Genomic DNA, 22893 nt, shown 5'->3' with positions numbered 1-22893 from the left:
ACAATGTTGGCAGTGTTTTTAAATGGTAAAAGAATGCTCTGAATACCAACTGCTATACAGTTTTTGGCAACTTGTTTGTTTTTTCATTTTCTATGTTAATGGGCCTACAATTACATCACTGACAAATAAAGCAGGAGAAGCTGCAACAAGAGGCTGCAAAGAAAGGAAAAATGGCTGAGTGTCCAGCAGTGTGCCCTTAGAGCCACAGAGAGCAACCAGATCCAAACACGACCTGCTTCATGGAAACGACAGGATTTAATTTCTAATGCATTACTGCAACAGAGGACATCTCAAGGTTCCTATCTCAATGAAGGCAGGCACCACCTCACTAGAATTTAAATTAGTTCTTACCCACCTACATGGAGAGGAAAATCAGGGGCAGAGAACACACCAAAAATCACCTGTGGCATGTTATACTATCACTGGCAGAGATGGGAAGTCAAAAAAAGACTGCAGGCACCTTCACCTCCTTTGAGAACATTACATTTACTTCACAATTCCAACATATGGTAATAAATTATGAATATTTTTTTAATATTGAAAAGCATGCTGTAAATAATTTCTTTGGAAGCATTCTTTAATGAACATCAACTGTATCTAATCTGCAAAAGGCTCCTTGACACACTCTAAAGAACATTCTTCTTCAGGACCAATATATCCATAGCCAACCAGTCAAAGATAAAGCTATTTCCAGGAATTAACATTATTACCAGTGCAGCAAATGTATGGAGCATGTGAATGGTCAGGCCACAATAATCTCTGTTGGCAGTCATAGTTTCACTGGCTATTAAAGCAACTCCAAAACTGTCAATGGCTTTTTCTAATTATACATATATTCTCTAGAATTGTAACTTTGTAAATAAACTTAATTCTAATGGAGGGTCAAGTTTTAGTAATTCTTGATAAATTTAGCCTCAGCTTCCTTTGAATATCCAAAATTCTGCTCTGTATTTCTCTCTGGGAAAGGGCATTTTTCAGGACTCAAGGATCCTCAAATATATCAACTAAGCTAAAATAATAAAATTTCAGACATCAGGAAAAACAGACTTACATTCATACTACTTCAGCATGCAAAGGTAAAAAAATATATTGGATGTCAGACTTTCCTCAAAAAAATTACTAGTAGAAAAATCCTTTGTATTTCTCATCAAAATGTTGAAGTTATCAGGGTGAAATAAAAATTGGTGAAAACTGCAGATAAGACAATTGAATTTGTAGTTATTACTGAGCCCAGAGACTTGATTCAGGTTTTCTTAACACTGAAATGATTCTGTTCAGTTTGATATTGTCCTTGGAAGCATCTCCCCACAGATACACTTTTATTTTTCTCTACAACACAAATGACCTGGTTTCTAGTTCTCCAAACCACTCCTCCTGGAACATCTTAGGAAAATCTCCCTGGGAAGGGAATTGTGACAGGGGTTCACCACAGCAGAGGATTTTAAGAGCAGGTTAGATGATCAACCCTCAGAAGTGATGAAGCTATATTTAACCCAGAGCAAAGAATGGGGTAGATGGGTGACTCTTTTCAGTTTGTATTTCTGTAGTGCAGAACGCTCTATACCCAGCCTGTGCCCCATCTACAAGAAACAGCTGCTGCCTCACCTCTGGCATGCTGAAAGGATCCTTTCCTTTTGCTTTTAAGAATTTAATTCATGGCATCCTGTTTTTATGGAGCTACATTACAGTGCTGTAATAACAAAACTTAGAAATGCTTGAAGTTATACTAAAATCTAGGTTTCATATTTGCAAGCTTAGCTAACAACTTATAAAGTTTTAAGTCCAACAAGATATCAATAACCATAAAGATTATGTATTATTGAATCATGCTGTCATAAATTCCTGCTGAGTTACCCTTGTTGGTATGAGACACAAAACCAGTGACAGCACCTTGGTTCTGCTCCTTGCTTTGATTCTGCCAGTGCACCTGGATTGGTCATGATCTGGCTGCTCTCAGATGCCTACTTGTAAAACAGAATTATTAACAATGACAGAATTATTAACAGTTCTCACCTTGAAGATGAGGAAGGCAGAGCAGTAAATATAAATGTTACAGGAGGTGTTTCAGTACTGGCCTCTTCATGTTCCTTCCTCCCCAGGATATAAATACAGAGAGCAATGCAAAGTAGATATGACCACTGAATCTACCTTAGTTAATAAGCTAAAGGTTTTTTTTAACCTGAAAAGCAGACCATCATCCTAACTTTGGTATTTGCAATGCCTTTTTCTGCACTAACAGCTTCACTGGCAAACCCTGTCACTAGAGACTCAAACTTTTTTATAGCTCCCTTCAGTCCTCACCTCCTAATGCAGAGAATGTATCTTGCCACCTGACTCACTCCCCTCCAGTTATTTTTAGAAGCTTTTCCATTTGATGGACCACTGCAGATCACATTCAAAGAGCATCAACTGCATTTAAGTGAAGCTACAGATGTGACAAACTGACAAATCTGTGAAGAAAGACTAACCCACACCACTCATACAGCTGTGAACAAATGAATCCCAAGATCATTCTCTCTGTTGTGGGTGACTGTTGTAAAGTTCTATGTTTATCTCATAACCCCATAGATACTTGATTTTTTTTCCCTGTCATTTTCTCTCTATAAACATCTACAAAAGAGTTTTAAAAGCATACTTCTTCATCTTACCCAGGGGAGCCATTTCAATCACTCAGTCAAACATATATTCATCAACTAAATAACACTTATTCATTTAAACTGCTGTTTTATTTACCCAGCTGAATTACTATTTTGGCATATACATTTGAAAAGACTGTTTTTAGCATTCAAGTGTATTTGCCTTTGAAGCTATCAGACAGGCAATCCATGACAACAGCAATGCAAACTCCCCCTGCTAAGTTGTCAGCAGGTCTCATCTGTGAGCTGGAGGTCAGATTCAAGGTGGCAGTGGATGGGACAAGCCCAGTCAGCCTTTAATTTAACTGATGTCAAGCAGTGTCAGCCATGGAGACAGAGCTGTATTTACACTGAAACCAGATATACTTGATTATTTATAACTACAGTATCCTACACTGTAGCTAAAATTAAAAATAAAAATGAAATCTGGCTACCAGCAGTGTCACACGACAGACATCACATTTAAACAGCAATTAACTCCAGTGCTGTGGCTGTGTGCCTCTATCATGGGGATGACTGCAAATTGCATCTTGATGGCACTCTTGAAAAATACCTAGCAGAATAACCATTCCAATGGATCAGAAATGAACTACCAAGATAATGGACAACCTCAAACTAAATACAAGGAATAAATATCACCAGGGTTGGTTAAATCCTCTTTACCTTCTTTTCCTGTAATTCTATATTTCTTATAAATCACTGCTACAGACATAGCTTAACTTTTTTATCTAGCTTATTTTTCTGTTGTTCTTTTTATATATCCAGGGATTTTCACAGATGACTTGGAATTCTGAAGAAATTTATGGTACAGCTGGGTAAAGGAAACCATTCAATATAAAAACAGACTCCACTGACTTTTTGCCAAAAGAGACCATGTGAGAATTACTATGGTTCTGCACGATAGTTTAACTTTTTTCCTTAAGTAAATTTGCTACTTATATGGGCAGACATGTCTTATTGTTCCAGTAAGGCAAATAAAATAAAATAGAAAATGTCTTTTCCATACAAATATCTTCAGTGGAAAAATCAGTGCTATGCACTGTTACCATACTGACAACTCCCTGCATGAACTTACACTTCAAATTATCTACTATCACCTAAGTGCCCTAGGACTCAGGTGAGAACAGATTATCTCTGGAATGTGTACAATAGATTGACTGCTACTGCAAAACAAATTCCCTCAGCTGCAATGAGCTAAAAAGCCAGGCAATGAGAGTTTGTCTGCAGGAGCTGCTGTGGCACATTTGAACTTCAGTTACACTGTAGATGCTGAGGTACCCATGAGCTCTGTTTTGGGAAGTGAGGAGGAAGGAAGTTTCTGAGTGTATGAGCTTTCACAAGTCCAGGAAAACAGCTTCTGGCACAAAACCAAAGCCTCAGGTTGTCTGGTCAGCATCCTAAATTCCTGTTGTGGCAAGAGGAAAGAAAATCTTCAAAGGGAGCCTGGCTCTGGCTCAGCTGCAGCCAATCAATGTGGCAGGGAAATGAAGCAGTTTAACTTTACTAAAATATGACATGCCTGATACACCTAAAAATTTAGGCACATCTTCATATTCATGTGAGCGTGGCTTCACAAGAGTCATTGCTTTCGGAATCAAAACCAAATTATAAATGAAATACAATTAAGATCTGTTGGTTCACTGCATTTCACAAAGAGCAAATACATACTAGTATGCATTTCTAAATCAGGATAACAATCATCTCTGATTGTTCATCTCTGGTGCCTGAGTGAGAACTACGGATTTCTGGAAATTGGAACCTTGGAAAAGGTTCTTCATCACCTACCTCTGAACAGAGCAACTCATGCTGTCACCATCAACACACTCACAAATCAAAACTCTTCTTCTGTTGAATTTAGCCAAATCCTTTGCTTTTCTGAGACAGCCCTTAAGTCTGGTGTATTTTCAGAAGACCACATCTGCTAGCCTTCATAGCCTCCATCTTAATAGTTCTGCTTGCTAACGTGTTAATTAAGATCTACGTTACATTAGCCACATAACTACTTAATGAGATTAATCCACCTGGAAAATGATGGCTTGTCTTGATTAAACCGAAGGAAGGTAGGAGAAGTGACATTTAAAACACATTGACTATTATTACATTTTGATCGTCTGTTTCAAAGCGTCTAACAGGAAATAGCAGAAACCGGGAAATTCATGTTGTTTACATTGTTAATGAGGGATGAGTTTATCTTTTACAAGACGACAGAGAGCTCCCTGCAGCTGTTGCCGAGTCCTTACAGCGTGTGCTGGGTGGTTTCAGCAGGAGCACAGTCGGGGGTAGCACTGCTGCCTCAGGCAGAGACTCAGGAGCTGCTCTGCTGGCATCTGAGCCCAGCTCATCACCCTGGCAGGATGGCACATCCTCCCATTCCAGAATTTTGTTACTCCTTTAGCACTGCCTGTGTGCTGCATTGCTAATAAAACATCTTAACTATTGGAAAACAACTTGTGTGCAAACCAAAACGTGACTCGCAGCTGCAGCATCTGGCAGAGCTCTCAACATCATTTGGAGAGAGCTGAAGACAACCTGTACAGCTCCACAATGACTGCTGAGCTCAGCTTTCCACATCCATCCAAGGACAATTTCTGCTACATCAGTAGAAATCTGCTTTTCCTCTCCCTCAGCTCAAGCAAGTGAGATGGTGCCAAATTTAACAGCTAATTAAACTTTCTTCATTTCATTATTGCCATTATATTTACAATTCTGAATTTGGAATCTGGAAACAAGTATTTTTTATGACACTTCAGAACTTTAATATTTAATAACTGTAATATTTTTGAAAAAAGTCTTTCTGAAATCCACATACACTGTGGCAGACTTTCTGAAATACCTCAAACTGAGCATGAACTTGGATCAGGTTGGTTCATCCAAAGAGAAGCAAACCCTGGATGTCAGCATCAAAACAAAAATTCATATAAAATTTTTCCGTACAGTGTATTTATTGTACCGAAAGTGATCTTTCCACAATTACTTTTGGTGTCTTTTAAAATGGGAGGTTCTAGAATCAGAGATCACAATCTCTTCCTTGTTTTTCAGCTTTCTAGAGCATTACTATAGCAAACAATCAAGATAAAAAGTACCAAGTCAATTTTGAATTACTGTAAAATTTGCTAAATTTGTGAGCACATCAAAGACAGTATGTCCTAAACAAAAAAGTTGACACCAAAGCGTTCTTTATATGGGTTTTCAGCTGGGGTTAGTGTAGGTGTATTCTGTCAATTAGAAAGGAAACAGCACATAGCCACAGATTTAATGGAAATGTGTGTCTAGCCCACCACATGATTTTAAATCTAGAAAACTTTTGGCATAGATTTACAGAATTTAGGCACAGATAAATCCCATAAAGTCATCTATTTCACTTCTTTTTGAAAAAGCAATTATTCCCAAACATGCCTCTTTCCTTTTCCCCCACTTTCCCCCTTAATTTAGATTTATTATACCCAAATTCTAACATTATCCTTACACAACATTCTAGATAAATGGACATTACTTTCAGAAAGCTTTTTAATGTCATTACAATCTATCTCATTCCCATAGAAATTCCAAGGCAGTATCAATTTTTGGGGTTTTACGCATTATGAAGAGATACTGCCTTATGATCTGTATTAAGAAAGGAATTTTTGTCTCCTAATTTAAATCCCTACTTGAACACAACTTTCACAGCATGGTGGACTTCACTCGCAGTTTTAAAGTAGCACTGGGGATTTTTCTGCCCATTGCACTTCCCTCCTCCTTTCAGACATACCCACTATTAGTGAGATGTAGTGTGTAATTACAAAAAACCTGAAACTGTGTTATCTTAATAGTGAATTTTGTTTTTATTCAGATAGGAAAATGCAGTAATAAAGTAATTTACATTCCCCTTAAATTGCAGTTTTATTATTTCCTACCAGAATTTAGTCTCTTAATAAGGAACAGCCAGATCAAATTGAATACCTGCCTTTTTTTTTTTTTTCTCCTTTCAAATTGCTCTACTTTAAAATGCTTTGCTTGCTGAGTAGGCACAGCTTGTGTTTAAGTGGCCCTTCTCAGACTAGGGGTTAAAGGTTTCTTTGGGAGACCCGTGTTTTGAAAAGAATGGCTTCATCCTGAGTTGTGTCAATTATAGAAAGGTCACTCTCCACAGCCAGAGCCCTGAAATGGTTGTTGTGTTAAAAGCTGTCAGAGGCTTTCCTAAAAACTGCTGGGATAGCAATTTCGACTTGGACATAAAAAGAAAGGTGAGGTACAAAAACTTTTCACCCTTCCCTGCTCTAGGAATTTGTCTTCTCGATATTCTTTGTGTTCATCCAAACCTGTCATTCATTTTATTCCACTGTGGAAGATTACTTGCCTAAATATTGTTCTTCCTCCTTCCCCCACGTTATCAGCATTTCAGCAACCTTCTACAAAATGTCAGAAGAACAAGTAAACTTTTCCAACATGCTCTGAGGAAAGCTAACTGCAGCAATTTAAGACACAACCAGCAGTTCTGTCTCCTTGTCCCCTCTACAGGAGGTTACCACTCCCAAAACAGCATCTCAGCCTCTTCAAATGCGCAGAGCTAATTAGAGTGGGGCTGGGATAAACTGCCAGAATTTGCACTGAAATGCCCCAGGCAGATGAGCCCATTCCAATTCCGCAGTCCTGCTGCCCTATATTTGCACGGAGATGGCAACAAAAAGCTGCAGGGAGGGAATTGGGAAAGGTGTTAAAGCCCTGCTAAATGACCATAATTGCCGACCTGAGCTCTTCAGGTTCCTGCCCAAAACCACAGGGTCTCTCACCTGTGCCCAACCTGGAGGCACTTCAGCAGCAATGAAAACGTTCTGCCTTGCACTTAGGGATGTGCTGCTCACGCACTTTGACCTATAGCCAGTCAGAGATGAAAGCCAAACCAATGAACACTTGTCTAAAAATGTTCAGGTTTTTGGCGCTATCAGGATGTAGGATTTCATGACAAGGAGGAAGCAAAAACAAGACCCTCCATGGAAAATATGGAGAAGATGAGGTGCAGCAGTGGCAGCATTTATTGAAAACAGAAGCAAATCCATTAAATGATCAAGCTCATAAAAGAACAACTCATTTTTTTTTCCCCAAGTCTATTTTAACTGATTGTTTTCCCAATACAAGTATCCTGTGTCAGCATTTTCTTCCAACACTTGCTTTGGCAATTACCAAGCTTAACGTGAGCCACAGGTCCTGAGTGCAAGGCAGTGCTCAGCCTCTGAACAGAATTCTTCTGCTGACAAAAATCAAGTGCTCAGACTTCTCCTGTTCCAGGCATGCCATCCACCATCCCAGCAGACTGAAGCGTGGGAGGTGTTTTGTCTAATTGTAATATTCTGTTCTGCCTTCTCCCCATAATTTTTATAATAACCAGAGACCTTACTGTGATGTAGCAAGGAAAACCTCTGAACCTCACCAGTAAAAATCATTCCATTTAAATTATTACAATCCTTTTTGTGACATGTAACTTCTTTGTGTTTTTAACACAGGTTTTCTCAGTTTAAGTGTTTCCGGTTCTAGGTTTTACTTATTTTTTCTTTCCCCTGCCATGTCTTTGTCACCCTCCTCTGGAACACAGTTTTTCTTTAAGAGAAAAAGAAACCATTTGTTGTCTAATTTCTTACATTAATATCACAGGAAACACCGTTTACCATGGGTCAAATTCTGCTATCCTTATGTTTGTTATTAGAATTCACTGAGAAAGAAGAACTAGGGATGTGGTCCTGGCTGCAAGCCAGTTCTTGACTTCTCTCAAGCACTACGATGCACTTGTAACTAAACCAAGCTTTTCACAGAACAGAAAACCAAAGAATCCCAGAACAGGTCAGGCTGGAAAGGATCAGTGGGTAAATGTGGTCCAACCCCCCTGCTCCAGCAGGGTCATCCCAGAGCACAGGGCACATGATTGTGCCCTGAATGTTCTGGAATATCCCCAGTGAGGGAGACTGGGCCAATATGATGCAGTGCTTGGTCACTGCACAGGAGTTCTGCCTCATGTTCAGGTGGAGCTTCCTGAGCATCAGTTCCTGCCCGCTGCCTCCTGTTCTGTTGGCTGGGACCACTGAAGAGCCTGGTCCATGCTCTGAGCCCTCCCTGCAGATATTTACACAATTAATGAACTCCCTCTCAGTCACCTCTGCAAGCTGAACAGCCCCAGCTCCCTCACCCTCCTCCTTCTTTGGGATCTCTAAGCTATGCCTGGAAAAAGAGCACCTAGCCAGTAAACACAGCACGTTTCTGAGAGCACTTCCCCAGCAGCACAACTTCACTGGTGATAAACCAGAACCCACAGGATTTAGGAGCACGGGGCATGCTGAGAGCCACGGGAGGGAGATGACGGGCAGCGTTTTGGGGTGATTTGTGGCGTTTTGGGGCTGTTTGGCAGTACTCTGCTGCAATCTGTGGGGGTTCGGTAGCATTTGTGGCTGTTTGGCAGCTTTTATAGGGGTCTGGCAGTGTTTTGGGGCAGTTGAGCAGCATTTTGGGGTGGATTGGTGGCATTTTGGGGCAGCCTGGCAGCGTTTTGGGATGGTTTGTGGGGGTTTGGTGGTGTTTTGGGGGAGTCTGGCAGCGTCTTGGGGTGGTTTGGTGGGGTTTTGGGGCAGTTTGTGGCAGTTCAGGTGGCATTTTGGGGCACTTTGTGACAGCTCAGCTGGGGTTTGGGGCACTTTGTGGCTACTCAAGTGGCATTTTGGGGGGATTTTGTAGCAGTTTACGTGGTGTTTTATGGCAGTTCATGGTGGTTTGGGTGGCGTTTTGGAGGCATTTTGGGGCAGTTTGTGGCAGTTCAGCTGGGATTTTGGGGTAGTTCATGGCAGTTCAGCTGGGGTTTTGGGGCGGTTCGTGGCCGCTCAGGTGGCGTTTTGGGTCAGTTTGTGGCAGTTCAGCTGGGGTTTTGGAGGGGTTCAGGTGCCATTTTGGGGCAGTTTGTGGCGGTTCAGCTGGGCTTTTGGAGGGGTCAGGTGCAGTTTTGGGTCAGTTTGTGGCAGTTCATCTGGGGTTTTGGAGGGGTTCAGGTGCCGTTTGGGGCAGATTGTGGCGGTTCAGCTGGGATTTTGGGGTAGTTTGTGGCAGTTCAGCTGGGCTTTTGGAGGGGTCAGGTGCCGTTTTGGGTCAGTTTGTGGCAGTTCAGCTGGGGTTTTGGGGCGGTTCGTGCCCATTCGGCCGGGCCGGGCCGGGTCGGGCCGGGTCGGGGGCGCGGCGCGGACCCACCTCTGCCGGCAGGGGGCGCGGGCGGGCCGTCCTCGCCGGGCGGGCGCAGGCCGTTGCTGAAGGTCGGCGGCTCGGCCGGCTGCAGCTGCCAGTTGAGGCCCAGCAGATGCATGGCTGCGGACACAGGGGACACAGACAGCGGTCAGCGCGGCTGCGGACACCCGAGCGCCTCGCGGCAGCGCCCCGGAGCCACTCGGCTCGCAGGGATGGGGATGTGCTAAAAGAACCGGCAACAGCGGCAAAAAACCACCCCCCTCCCCCCAGCATAATGCCGAATAAACAAAAGCGATCCCTAGTGATTCACACGCATCTGTGTGGCATCTGTGTGGCACTGAAATACAAAATGCTCACAGCTCTGGGCAGAGCCGGCCACTTTCCCGGCTCACACAGTGCGGGGGACACATCTCGGGAAACAAAGTGCTGCAAGTACCAGCTCCGAGTTTAAATTACAGGTGGTAATTTATATGTTGATTATAAAATTGGCTTTAGCCCTGTGTAAAGTAGTGACTTGGTAATGCAATTATTCTGTGTTTAGTACAACTTATTTAAATCAATACATTAGGATAATAGAATCACAGTTTGGGCTGAAAGGAACCTGAAAGATCATCCAGCTCCAATCCCGGGCCATGGGCAGGGACGCCTTCCACAAAACCAGGCTGCTCCAAGCCTTGTCCAACCTCACCTGGAACATTTCCAGGGCTGGAGCATCCCCAGTTCATCTGGGGATGAACTCTCACAGGGATGAATTTCTCCCCAACACCCAACCTGCCCCTGCCCTCTTCCACTGTGGAGCCATTATAGAGCCTCTATCTTCGTTTTGTAAATTGAGCTTCCCTGGCCAAGCCAGGCTGTGCCAATCCTTTCACCTCCCAGATTTTTGTCCCAAGCCCTGCACAGCAGGGCAGGGGAGGTTTGCCTGCTCACAGCCACGGGCTCTGCAGCCATCCCTGTCCGTGTGTCCATGTCAGAGGCTGTGCAGCTGCACCTGCAACACGAGCTGAGCACTGGGAGCAAGGCCAAGCACGCCCTGCACAAGTGCCTGAGTTATAGGCACTGTGGCAGGGCTAATTGAATAAGTCCTGTGCATAATGCATGAGACTTGACAGGTCTGAATCATTCAGCCAGTGGATTTATGTGCATCTTCACCTTGTATAAACACAGCTACCTGCATACTCTCATCACATTATCCCCCATGGCACTCTCAATGCAGTAGAGCAGTGGTGAGGGATAAAGCCCACCAAGCTACTGCTTTCCTTTTCTTTGCATCTATTTACACAGGATGTATGTAAACCTATATACCACAGAGAACATAATTTCCAGTTATGTCAAAAGATGTTTGAGAGGATTTACTGTCAATTTGCTGGCAGGAAAAAAAAAAAAATATGGGCACCCTTAGAATTGTTCTCTTCTGCAGTGTCAGATTCACGAGATTATCAGACATTTTGCATCCAATTCAAAGTGACTACAGTGGTCACAAACGGCCCAGCAGTGGCCACTCACTAAGTGTTCAAAGAGTAAATGTTAGGGATAGGAGAAGCAAAACACTTCTCACAGAAAATGCCATTTACAGTGCTGGAGCCACCACTCAGGTAACCTCAGAATGCAGGGAATCCATTTAGATGTGAGTGATTCATATATGCATTCCTAAGCCCCAAGAAAACAAAAAGCACCTCCCACCCCCAGAATCCATCTATCCCAACCCCTGGAAATCTTTCAGCGCGCAATCTATGCAGAGTTTAACCTCTGTATTTTTGACAAAAGCAGCAGGGGAGCAAGACATTTTTCCTAACACCATCTTCCCCTGGACATCCTGTGGCTAATGTCTAAGCAGATATGTAAGAATAGTAACTAAAACCAGGAGACCTTTTCTGTGAAGAGGGCAGCTGCCAGATTTCATATTCATGCTGAATTTGCAAGTTTTGTTTCTATTATCTTGAAATACACAAAAACAAACAAAACATACTTTAAAGCCTCTGGTATGTTAAATACCAGACACGAACCTGAAAAGTATGTTTTGCAAAGAAACTTCTCAAAATTTATTTCTACAGAATGTTTAAGATTCCTTGGAAAGTAGACAAGAATTGATGTGGGATCAAATTATTTATTCAATTACAACTTATTTGTCTTGCCAAAACAAACATTTTAAAAGGCTTTTTCACTCTAATCTCAATCAACCAATTTATTTTTTTTTAAAGTATGGCAAATGGAACTGAAAAATCGTTCACAAGGCTCAAACCCCACCAAACTGCAGCTTATCCACACTGCCCCACTGAGCAGAGGCAGCTGTGCTGGGGCTGGGACAGCAGAGAGCAGCTCGGGGTGTTTGTGCTGTCAGCAATTCCCACTCCCTGCTCAGGCACCAGATTCAGCTGGACCAGCCCTGAAAGCCAAGAGTGCATAAAGATTAAGTGAATTTCAAAGCCCCACAATGCAAACAAGTCACAAAGGAGAATCAGACTTTTGTGTTTTATACTCTGTGTGTCTATTCAAAGTTGCCATTTTTTTTATTTTATTGTGAGCGTAACCATAAATGTAGGTCACTTGCAGAGATGAAAGCCTGCTGCTTCAAGTGTGAACCAGTCCTTACAACAGGGAGATAAAAAAATCACAACTAATAGTCTGTCCAAGAAAATTATAGTTGCTACCTTATAATTACCAGGTAAATTCAGACAGGGAATTATAAAAGATCTTATTAACATGGTATTAAAAAATACCTGTGATCCATCTGCTTCCAAGCACACCATGGTTTCATTAATAACTGTGTTTTAATCACGGATGCACGTTAGGTAGGAGCAATTAGAGCTCCTTCCTGACGGGGCAGGGATTTGCGCGTCTGCTCCATCCCTGGTGGAGACTGAGAATCTCCTGCACAGCTCACACACCCATGAGGTGATCTACAAACTTCCACTAAGACAGCTGCAGTCACAAACACGAGGAACATTCCCTTTCCACCAGGAATGAGTGGAGAAAAGTGTGTCACAGGGCCTGAGGGGAAAGCTCTGTGTCTGCATCGCACTGAGCAGAGAGCAGAGCTGAGCAGGGGGAACAAGGAGAAACCTTCTCTCTGCTGCTGCACAACGCTGTGAGATGGCAAATTTATATGATTAACCTTTCGTTCTGTTAATCAAACAAAATGCCTCCAGCAAAGGAATAAGTAGAAGCCCGTTTAATTAGAAATGTGGGGATCCACGCAGAAGTTGAGTGCATGTGTCTCAGAGGAGAAATTTGGGCTAGTCAATTTGCTGTTTTTTCTCCCTTTCTTTTCTAGTTTGAAACTGACTTTGCTTTTTTCCCAATAACAATTTGTGTATCTACAAATTATATTTTGCAGTGCACTTACAGGTATTTTCTTTGTGTGTTTGCTTTCCTCCCCCTCAACATTTAAGCATATTTTCGAAGTTCTTCTCTATTATACTTGATTTTCAAACACTAAGCTTGTCAGAATTTATAGGGTTCATTTAACACTAACATCTAGGAATTCAGAATAGTGTATTTATATTTTCTAAGCCATGAGAATTCAGGAACGATAAATTTTGAAGAAAAACCTTTGAGGTTTAAGTAAAAAATAACAATCAACCTCTGACACCCACTCTAGCACCATCCACATACAGAGAGCAAAAGCACCTGGAAGCTAAACCTGCATGCCCAGCAAGAACAAAAGCAGACCTGGCTCATCACTCCAGGTGGCAGAGCTGCCAAGGATCAGTCTAAGACTTACATAAGATAGAGATTGCTAGAGTGAATCACGTATTATTTTAAGAAGTCCCAAAAGGTACACAAATCCACAGGAAATCGATAAAACTTACATGCAAATTATCTGGAGATTCTCTAAACTCAGTGGTGTCCTCACATTCCTCTTTCATTGGTCTTCTCTGATTTTGGCCATGAACCCACTGCCCACTCCAGTCAGAGTTTTGTCTAAAGGACAATGGTTCCCAAGCTCAGGAAGCTCTCTGTCTTGTCTTAGTGCTCTTGTCACTCTTGACCTTGTACTTCTAAAAAGAGAGAGCTCTGGTGTCTTTGGGAGCTGGAGATCTCTCTGTGGTACAGCTCAGTGTCTGCCAATAGGCACAGCACAATGAGCATTTCCACTCATCCTTTACTTGATTTCTTAAAGGGAGAAATATGCAGACTAATGATCCATCATTTCCCCCATTCCTACTGCATCCTCCCAGTTAGGGTCTGTAAAATACACACTGCTTCCTTGTTGGAAAATTCAGTATTCCCTAAGCAACTCAAAAAGATGGGAAGATTATACAATGTTTCCATAGTTTAATTTCCAACTAGTCATGCTTATTAACCCCTGAATTATTGTCATCCACAATGAAGCCATCAAACATGGATTTGTCAAGATATATCCAGTGTCTGTTTGGAGCAGGACATCCTCTTTCCATATGAACAAGAGATCACTCCATTATATCAGGAAGAACATGAACAAACATACCCTAAAAGCACATTTTCTGTTTGAAAGCCATTGTGTTATAAGAGCAGAAATGTTCGAAGTTTCCTTTCCATCCACTCATGAGGTGAATGATGATGCAACTCTTGTAATTTATTATGTAGTTTTCAGCAACATCAAATTAATTTCCAAGCCAGGTTTAATGAATCACAGACATGATGAAACAAAAGGTACCTAATAAATCTTAATATATTGTTAGTTTCATAGCATCTATATTCAAAGACCTATTTGCACATCTATTTTTTATTTCATATGGTCTGAACTTTTTTTTTAATGCACTGCAATGTTTGTATGAAGCAAAGGATATCTAATATTTTGCACTTCTGGGTGCCTAAAGATGGGTACCCAAATAAACTGAAAAGAATAAAAGTATTCCCCAAAAAATTAAAAAATAATTAAACATTATTGCATGCTTACTTGTATTAAATCTTACTAAGATGAGACTCATGGTCCTTTATTAGTTACTACTTCTTGATCCTGCAGCAGAACTTGAGGAATACCAGAAATTGATCTTACTGATCTCAATTATTATTCACAAAATAACAGTTACTTAAAAGATTAGAAACACAGTAATTTAAAGTTTTATTATTCCTCTGGAGAAAGAGGTTCAAGTTCAACCCAAGTCACAAGTGAACCGAGTGCATTAGGCCTATTCCCCAGTGATTACTTGCCCCCATTACAGAATGAATGCACAATCCATCACAGCTGACAACCTCTCCTCAAGAGATGCCCGAGACAGGAATAGCAGGGGGCTGAAAGTCAGGAAAGAGCAATGGGGGAACTGCATGGGAAAAACTTGCACAATGTGCAAACTCTCCACTCGATTCTGACTAGCGCTTTCAGGGCTCTGCTGAGGAGCGCAGGCTCTCGGTTGCTCTAAGTGAAGTATGAAGCCTTTCCCAGTTCCTCTCATATCTGAAGAGGTTGAAAGACAGCTCTCAAACGTACAAATGATCAGAATTTGCAGAACTAAGTCTCAGTTGAGATCCAAACCTTGCTAATGTGCCTCACAATGAACAGGCACTGAACAGAGGACAGGGAGGCTCCGTCGCATGGACAGCGCTGTGCCTGTTCCTTTTTGTACAAGCTATGTCACCACTCAGGACAGTCTGTGAAAGTCCTCTCCCAAAAAAACTGGACTTGGCAACATGTATGCCAGACAAGGATTTCAATAAATCACAGATGATTTACAGAGGCTGGCACCACCCTCTCCTCAATAGTTCTGTTGGCCAGCCTGCAGCCACGTTTGCAGCAGGGGCAGTACAAGCCCTGTCAGGATGAAGCTGGGATGGGATGGGAATCCTTGACAAGGGCTAAGGAAGGTGTGTCAAAGAAAGCTCACCATTATATTCAGGCCCTTTCATATTCTGCTATTGGCAAAAAGGGACAGTGTCTCCAGGAGCTCTAACCTTCAATCCACTTCTTAAGCATATATTAAAGTGCTTGAAATATCATTATCAAAGAGCATGAGTCTTGCTGCTTAAAAGGAGCAGTCTTAAAATAAACAACGTGAGCAAGTAGCACCTTCTCTTGCTAGAGGAACAATGACGTCTCTCCGAAAATTCAGAAGTGTCAGAACTTTCTATTCTTCTTTGAATACCTCATGTGACTGTGACAAGGATGCCAGAGTTCTCCTGAGGGTATCCAAGAGATGCCACAAAAATTGATCACATTCCCACGCCTTTTTCTAAAACAAAACAAAAGCCACATGGCTTGCTGGGTGGACATCTGCCACTTTTGATATATTATCTACAGGAACTTCTAAAGTACTACTTTAAAAAGTCCAAACCTATCATAGCTATGATAGAATTCCAAATGGAAAACAGGCCATGCAGGGAAGAGGGCACAGTCTGCTGCTGATAATGCATTATTCAAGAAGAGACCTGACCGAGAACTGCACAAGGACATAAAATGACTGAGAAACTGGGCCAGAAATTGGCAGATGAAGTTCAAACCTGTAAAATAAAGTATGTTGGAGAGGAGTAATTTTAACTCCACATGTAAAATAATGAATTCTGAGCTGACTAGTATCAAACAGAAGGAAAATTTTGGGCTAGATGATAATCTCAAGTAAGTGCAACATGGAATCATTATAGGAAGGGTAAACAAAGCAAAGGAATATTGTTATGCTATCAGCCCTCCTCTCAGAAAAGACAGAATGACCAGAGGTTGGAGGATGAGCAGGGCAAAGTACATACACAATTTGTCCTTCTAACAAGATAATTTTTGGGTGCTGGAGATAAATGAATGGATAACTTGACTTGTATCTAACCCAACACAGCTGCTGCTACACATACACAGCACTCTGGAGTGTATCCACCAGTCCCGGTGTTTCTGGAAGTGTTTGATACAAGTTGATGCAGCATGGCTCTACCCATCCACCAGGCCGGGCAATCTGGGGAGTGTTTAGCATGACTCAGGCAAACCCTGGGATTTTTATGCCATAAAGCATTTCCTAGAAGCAGCATGATTTTAGGCAGAGAATGCAGTACATAAATGGCAATTGCTGATATGCCACAACTTTTGTGCAGGTGTCACAACCCAGTGTAGCTGTTCATGAGTACAATGGGAAATACTCTTATTTATAGCAAAGCAGAGTCGGTTATAATTATGAGAGATGCATTTTCAAAATATTTTGTTGGAGATCTCGGTGCCACAGCAGATAAGGATTTAACTTTTACAGGGTTGACAGCAGAGATCAAAGATCAGCTAAAAAAATGCATCATTCTCTGGACTACCAGTACTTAGGGTATTTATGAACCTGTATTTTAATATTAATGACTTAGAATCCTAAAGAGCTCATATAAAATATTTGGATGTATTCTTGATTATATTGACTCTTCTATTTGTGACCACTCAATTGTTTGTAGGCAAGGTTAAAGTAGCATTTCAAAAATAGATGATTTGATGTAAATGTAATACTTATTTTGTGGCATATATGCAAAAAGTCCTGCTTATTGACTGTGACCATTGAAACTCAACAACAAATAGATGGCTTACTTTCAAGGTCACTCATTCTCAGCAATTCATCTTCATCATCAGTACGCTATTTTCTATGCACTACATTTTTGTAATAAATCTAAATTAAATGTTCATTTGGGAACTCCATATACAGCATTATCAAAACCCACAACTTCAATTACAGAATTTACAGATACCATTATTTTCATTAAAACAATAGGCTTGCCTGTATTGCACCTAGAGAGCACAATAAAGAACCATTTTGCTGTGTTATTTATCCTGCCCATAACATTGAACAAGACCTCTCACTTCTCAGAGTCACTTTTTGCAGTTTACAATGCTGAAAATGGAAAATTCCATTAACTATAATGGCACTGCTGTGTATTTTTATATCTTGTTGCATGTTTTTTTCCCCACTTCTCTATCAATTGAATTAAGCTCATATTGTTACCCACGTACAAGCTTCTGTATGTTACCAGCCACAGGTTTATACTCTTGTTAATTGTACCTGACATCTGCAATAGTTTTATACTTAAAAAACAACAATAACAGCAACATTTTGTAACTTTTGAAACAGAAAGTGTATTTTCTGCCTTCAGGAGGAAAGCCATGAGGATTGTACATAAAAAAACAGTGCAAGGGATCTCAGGCTGCCATTCCCTCTGGCCTCCTCACTGCTGCAGAGAGAATCCAGCTCTGGGCTTCTCTCACCCAGGGCATTCCTATAAACACAGACATGGGAAATGGGAATTCCAGCACCCAAATTTCTGGGATATGAACTAAGGGAACTGCCTTAGAGCTTTGGGCAGTTCTTGCTGTGGAAGAGGGATGAGCTCAGTGTCAGCTGTGCTCCTTCTGCTCACCAGGGAAACGCAGGAACCGTTGGAAACACGAGGGAAAGCACAGCTGACTTCACACTATCTTAAACATAACAAAGAAATCCTTAGGCATAATTTCACCCTCAGCATGTAAACTTTTAGACAATAAACTGTTTAGAACAAGATGTTTGCTTTAAAGCATCCAGTCCAAGAAATGTTTTATAGAAATACCATAAAGGATCTATGAGTGAGTGTATTGTTGTCAGCAGCAGGAAAACTTCTGCTAGGAATTAATTGCTTTCTTTTGAATAAATGTTATTAAAGATTGAAAAAGAGATGGAAGAAGGGCTGTAAGATGCTTCACTGTCACTGTGTTCACACAGAAGAAATAGGGGGACCCAAAAAAAGTTTGTTGTTCTTTTTTTTCAAATTGATCACCCCCCTCCAAGCGGACTGATTTATTTCCCTGTGCATGTCAATAAACTGAATGGAATGGATTTTCAAAGCACAGCATGAAAGATATACCCACAAATCCCATTAGGAGTAATGTGATTTGTGTGCTTATCTGCCATGCAATGCTTTGGAAGTTCATTCCTCTATTTCCATCTTCAGTTTTTCTACTTTCAAAAATAGCTGAAAAGCTCACACACACTTGCAGCTCCTTTGGGGTTAGGGAGAAGTGCAGGATGTGAAGAGCAGGTGCCCAATTCTCAGGATAAAACCAGGCAAGCAGAGCTCCAGCCCAGGAACACGAGCTGTACCTTGGGTGGGTGTTTGTTCCCCAGTCCCCACCGTGATGGGATAGGAAGGATCCCTCGCTCAGGCCTCGACTTTGCTCCTCTCACTCCTCTTTACTGAAATGTTTTGATTTTGTGCCACTTTGAGCAATCTTTTTGTCACGAGAAGGGTAACAGCATTGCGTGCTGCCTTCAGAATCTGGAATCTCATGACAAAGACCTTAAAAGAGAAGCAGAATACAGTGCACTGCTCATTTATTCTCATGACAGGCTTTAGATTGTACAGAGTGTAGAGAATTGGCACACGATTAATCAGTTCCTGAGACTGTGTAACGTGAACTCACTTCTTATGGCAATTTCAAGCGTCAAGGCTGCAATCTTTTTGGTCTTGCATCTGAACTAGATGACTATAACTAATAAGAAAAGTGTATATATTTTTATTTACCCAATACAGCCTCTTTCAGCCTGGAGGATCCCAGATCACATTATACAATATCCACTTTACCAACCTTGCCAAAACACTGCCACTTTTGAAACAGGCTTAGAAGAGCAGAAAGGGATGCTCTTAACTCAATTTTGCTCTATTTTTGAACAATTGTGAGCATTCAGTGTTAATACAAAGCAAATTGAATCCAATTTTAATTTCACACCTAAAAGACACCATTATCATGAACAAAGTACCCAGCTTGTCTTTATTCTGTTTCCAAGAGGAGGAAGAACATAGATGAGACTTGAAACTGGTGTTTCAAGGAATATAGACACAAATACTCTTGAAAATCACTGAGGCCTGAACTTACATGAATTAAAATAACTGCTTTACTTTTAATACTGATAATAAACCTAAAGGATATCACGTCAAACATTTATTCAACTACGTTCATCTTCTGCAACTGCAACAATTTCTACAAACGTGTTGAACAAGATTTTAATAATATCACTGTTCCAAAGCATTCAGACCTTGACTCAACCTCTGTTAGCCACACTGCTAAGAAAATAGTTTTTAGTTTATTACTCCTTTGCATACACTGAATGAAGTGAAACTGAGTGGCCAAATTTCTGTCCGCAGTACAAAAAAGTAATTTCTAAACATAAAGTATATTCTTCCCTTAATAGAAATGGTGCAGAATGGCTTAATTTGATCACCTGATAAAATCACAATTTAAAACACTGCGTGAATGATAACGTTGAAGGTTTTACTCTCTACGCTAAGTAATTATTGGAGTTAAAAGTTCATTACAAAGAGGAAATAAATCTAAAGATGAAAAGCAAATATGATTTCTTCTCCCAAAGCCTCTAATTCATTTTCAACACTATAAGCTGTTTATGTTTCTTTCACAATGTGCTTCAAAAGGTGTATATATAAACGTAGCCTAAATCATATCTTGACACTGACATGAAGGTACAGATTATATTTAGCATCTAAGAAGATTGAGACTTTCTATAAGCCTTGAAAGGCTGACATTATTAATGTATTGTGATTTAGATGTCCTACGGAGCCAGAATAGAAACCTATGAAAATCAAATATAAAAATTTGATAAGTATCTTACATAGTCAATCAGTTACAGCCTTGTAACTCATATTCTTTTGTGTGGGTTGTTTTTTAAGTGGCAAGTTTGAAAGAAATAAGCAATTATCAAATTGGTCTTCAGTTACAGTTTTGATAATTCTTTTCTATTGTCCTTACATGATTCCTGTTAATCATTTCCCATAATGGGCTCACTATAACTGTTTCCAGTCTTTTACTTTGTTATTCTAAAGTTTGCTCATGTTACCTTTAAAGGAAAAAAAAAGGTTTACAGCAAAATTTTATAGCTTTCAGAGACTAAAAGCTGGCCTTCCTGCATCTCTGCTTCTCCTCTAGAATTGCAGAGCTGGGAAGGGAATACAAGATGCAAGTGAGGTCAGGATTTCTGTGTCATCACACCAATATGGAAGCACACAAGAAATCAGTGAAGGGTTTCATGGTGCTAGGATTTTAATTTCAGATCACTGCCTTATTTTGAAGTGCCAGAGCTGCAAGTTTTCTGACTGCAGCAATAGGCATTCCACAAGGAATTACTCTGTGTGTGTGTGTGTGTGTTCATATAAGATTATGAGTTGCATCACCAAAACATCTGTTACACAATTTCCTCAGCCAGTACAGGAACAAGAGCTGGCCTGTGCATCTGAAATCCCAAGAGACACCATGACAACACACCAGAGCCTAAGCCCACTCCAAGCACTGTGCACGATAAATAATGGAAAGCATTTTTATTTAATTGGGACACCTACATCCTGATTAATCTAAGGAACATCAAATATACAATTAAATATTAATATTTTTATTAATTTTCTTTATCTCTTATGTCTCAAATTGCCTTTTAGAAGATGGGGTTTTAAGACTGGCTCAATTTGATCTTCTTGGTATACCAAAACTAACCACTGCAGAGATTGCAGAAATCACTGCTACAGATGGAGCTGCTGTCCACAACAGAAAAATGATGCCAGTTTAATGTACAGAGCATCTGATACCTGATCACTTTAATGAAGCTTTCTGTCTTCATACAAAATGCTGCAGGAGCTTGTGCACTGAGGCCAGCAGTGCAGAATGCTCCTCACAGCCCATTTAGAGCTGCTTAAAACCAGGGCCCATCGTAACCAAGGTCAAAACTGTCACTGACTTCAGTGGGGACAACTTCACTTCAGAACTCCTCTATTTAACGTATTTGAGACTCCAAGTATCCTAACAGTGCCTGAAAAAAACAGTGTTTTCTACAGGCAACAGCAAGGCAAGCCATCAAAAACTCAGTGGTTTGAACTGCAGGCTGAATTGGACATGAGCTGTAATGCATTAGCTTATGCATCACTGTATACAACTAATTAAAGCATCATGGAATAAAATACAAGCTAGATTACACACCCTCAGAAACCTTTGCCTTCAATTACATGCACTCTATATGGCATAACTGAGTTATGTTAAATGATTAATACAATCATAATATATGTAACAACCTTACTTAGTAATATCAATAAAATAACCATGAATTATCCTTCAAAGAGAAGATAACTCACACTACAAGGGGCAAAAAATAATATGTATATATGGTAGCTAGAATTACACACTGCTACTTCATTGCTAATACTCAAGTTCTACTACTTCATGTCTGTTACACCCAGTTGGCTGGCAATCAAACCACGTTTATATATCTTTCTTTTTTTCTTTGATGGATGAAACAGTAAATACTGTATTTTAAAGAAACCCCAAAACCTGAACTATATTGAAAATCTATCTAGCATTTCAGCTTCACTTTGAATTTGCTTCAGCTTGAAAGCAGGTATCAAAGCAGCTCCTCAGCATCTTAAAACAAAAATTACTAGGAACTTGTCAGTATCACTGTACCTGACAAGTTTCTGCAATGTATTTACCTTCTTTTTTCACAACACTACAAACATTAGGAGCACAAAAAGCTGAGATTTTTTTTTCCTCATCCATCCTGATTTGAAAAAATGTATTTGTTTTTGTGGTCTAATAGAGAAAATCAGCTTCTGCCTACTGGATGTGGTTGTCCGTACTAATTAGTGAAGAATAAAATACACACAACCTCTATTTTGCTAGGATACAAACCAAAATGAAGATACTTTCATATAATATTTCACATTCATAAATCTTTAAAAATTTCAGCTTATAGGACAGGTTTGAAAAAACACAAAAAAACTAAAAACTAGCCCTGAGGTAACATCTACACCAATTTTCCCATTTAAATGTAATTTAAAAAATTTAGTGACTGCATTCTTTCAAAAATAACAATGGCATTATGTGACTGGCATGCAAATGTAACTCAGGATTCTATCAGTTAATAAAATTATTTCAGAAATCTGTTCACATCCCATGGCTTTGCAGAGTCTACAAGAACTGCACCTCTCACTTTGCTCTCGAGAACTATTTTAACATTTGCATTCAGCCCCTCACAGGGGAGTTTAGAGCCGAGATGCAGGATTACCAAATTTCCATGCCTATCCTATATGGTGGAATTTCACACAAAGGCAACTCTTTTCTCCTGGAGACCCCCGGGCCTCTGGGACACTGCTCTGCTCACAG

The 22893-nt window shown here is 40.5% G+C and overlaps 1 protein-coding gene across 25 annotated transcripts in view; it reads right to left on the bottom strand.

The window, feature by feature from the left end:
• The window catches only part of TENM2 (teneurin transmembrane protein 2), a 1348016-nt gene that overhangs the window by 114089 nt on the left and 1211034 nt on the right, over window positions 1–22893 (bottom strand). For 22 of the 25 annotated variants that reach the window (XM_064387797.1, XM_064387800.1, XM_064387808.1 and 19 more), the window contains one exon: window positions 9840–9953. The exons of the other annotated variants lie outside the window; for them this stretch is intronic. In XM_064387797.1, coding sequence (XP_064243867.1) covers window positions 9840–9953 — 114 coding nt within the window. The remainder of the gene's footprint in view (window positions 1–9839; window positions 9954–22893) is intronic. 25 annotated transcript variants of the gene reach the window in all.

This window comes from Passer domesticus, chromosome 13 (assembly GCF_036417665.1).
Source record: "Passer domesticus isolate bPasDom1 chromosome 13, bPasDom1.hap1, whole genome shotgun sequence".
Classification (NCBI taxonomy): domain Eukaryota; kingdom Metazoa; phylum Chordata; class Aves; order Passeriformes; family Passeridae; genus Passer; species Passer domesticus.
The sequence above is the reverse complement of the archived record's forward strand: the minus strand, read 5'-3'. Positions and strand labels throughout refer to the sequence as shown.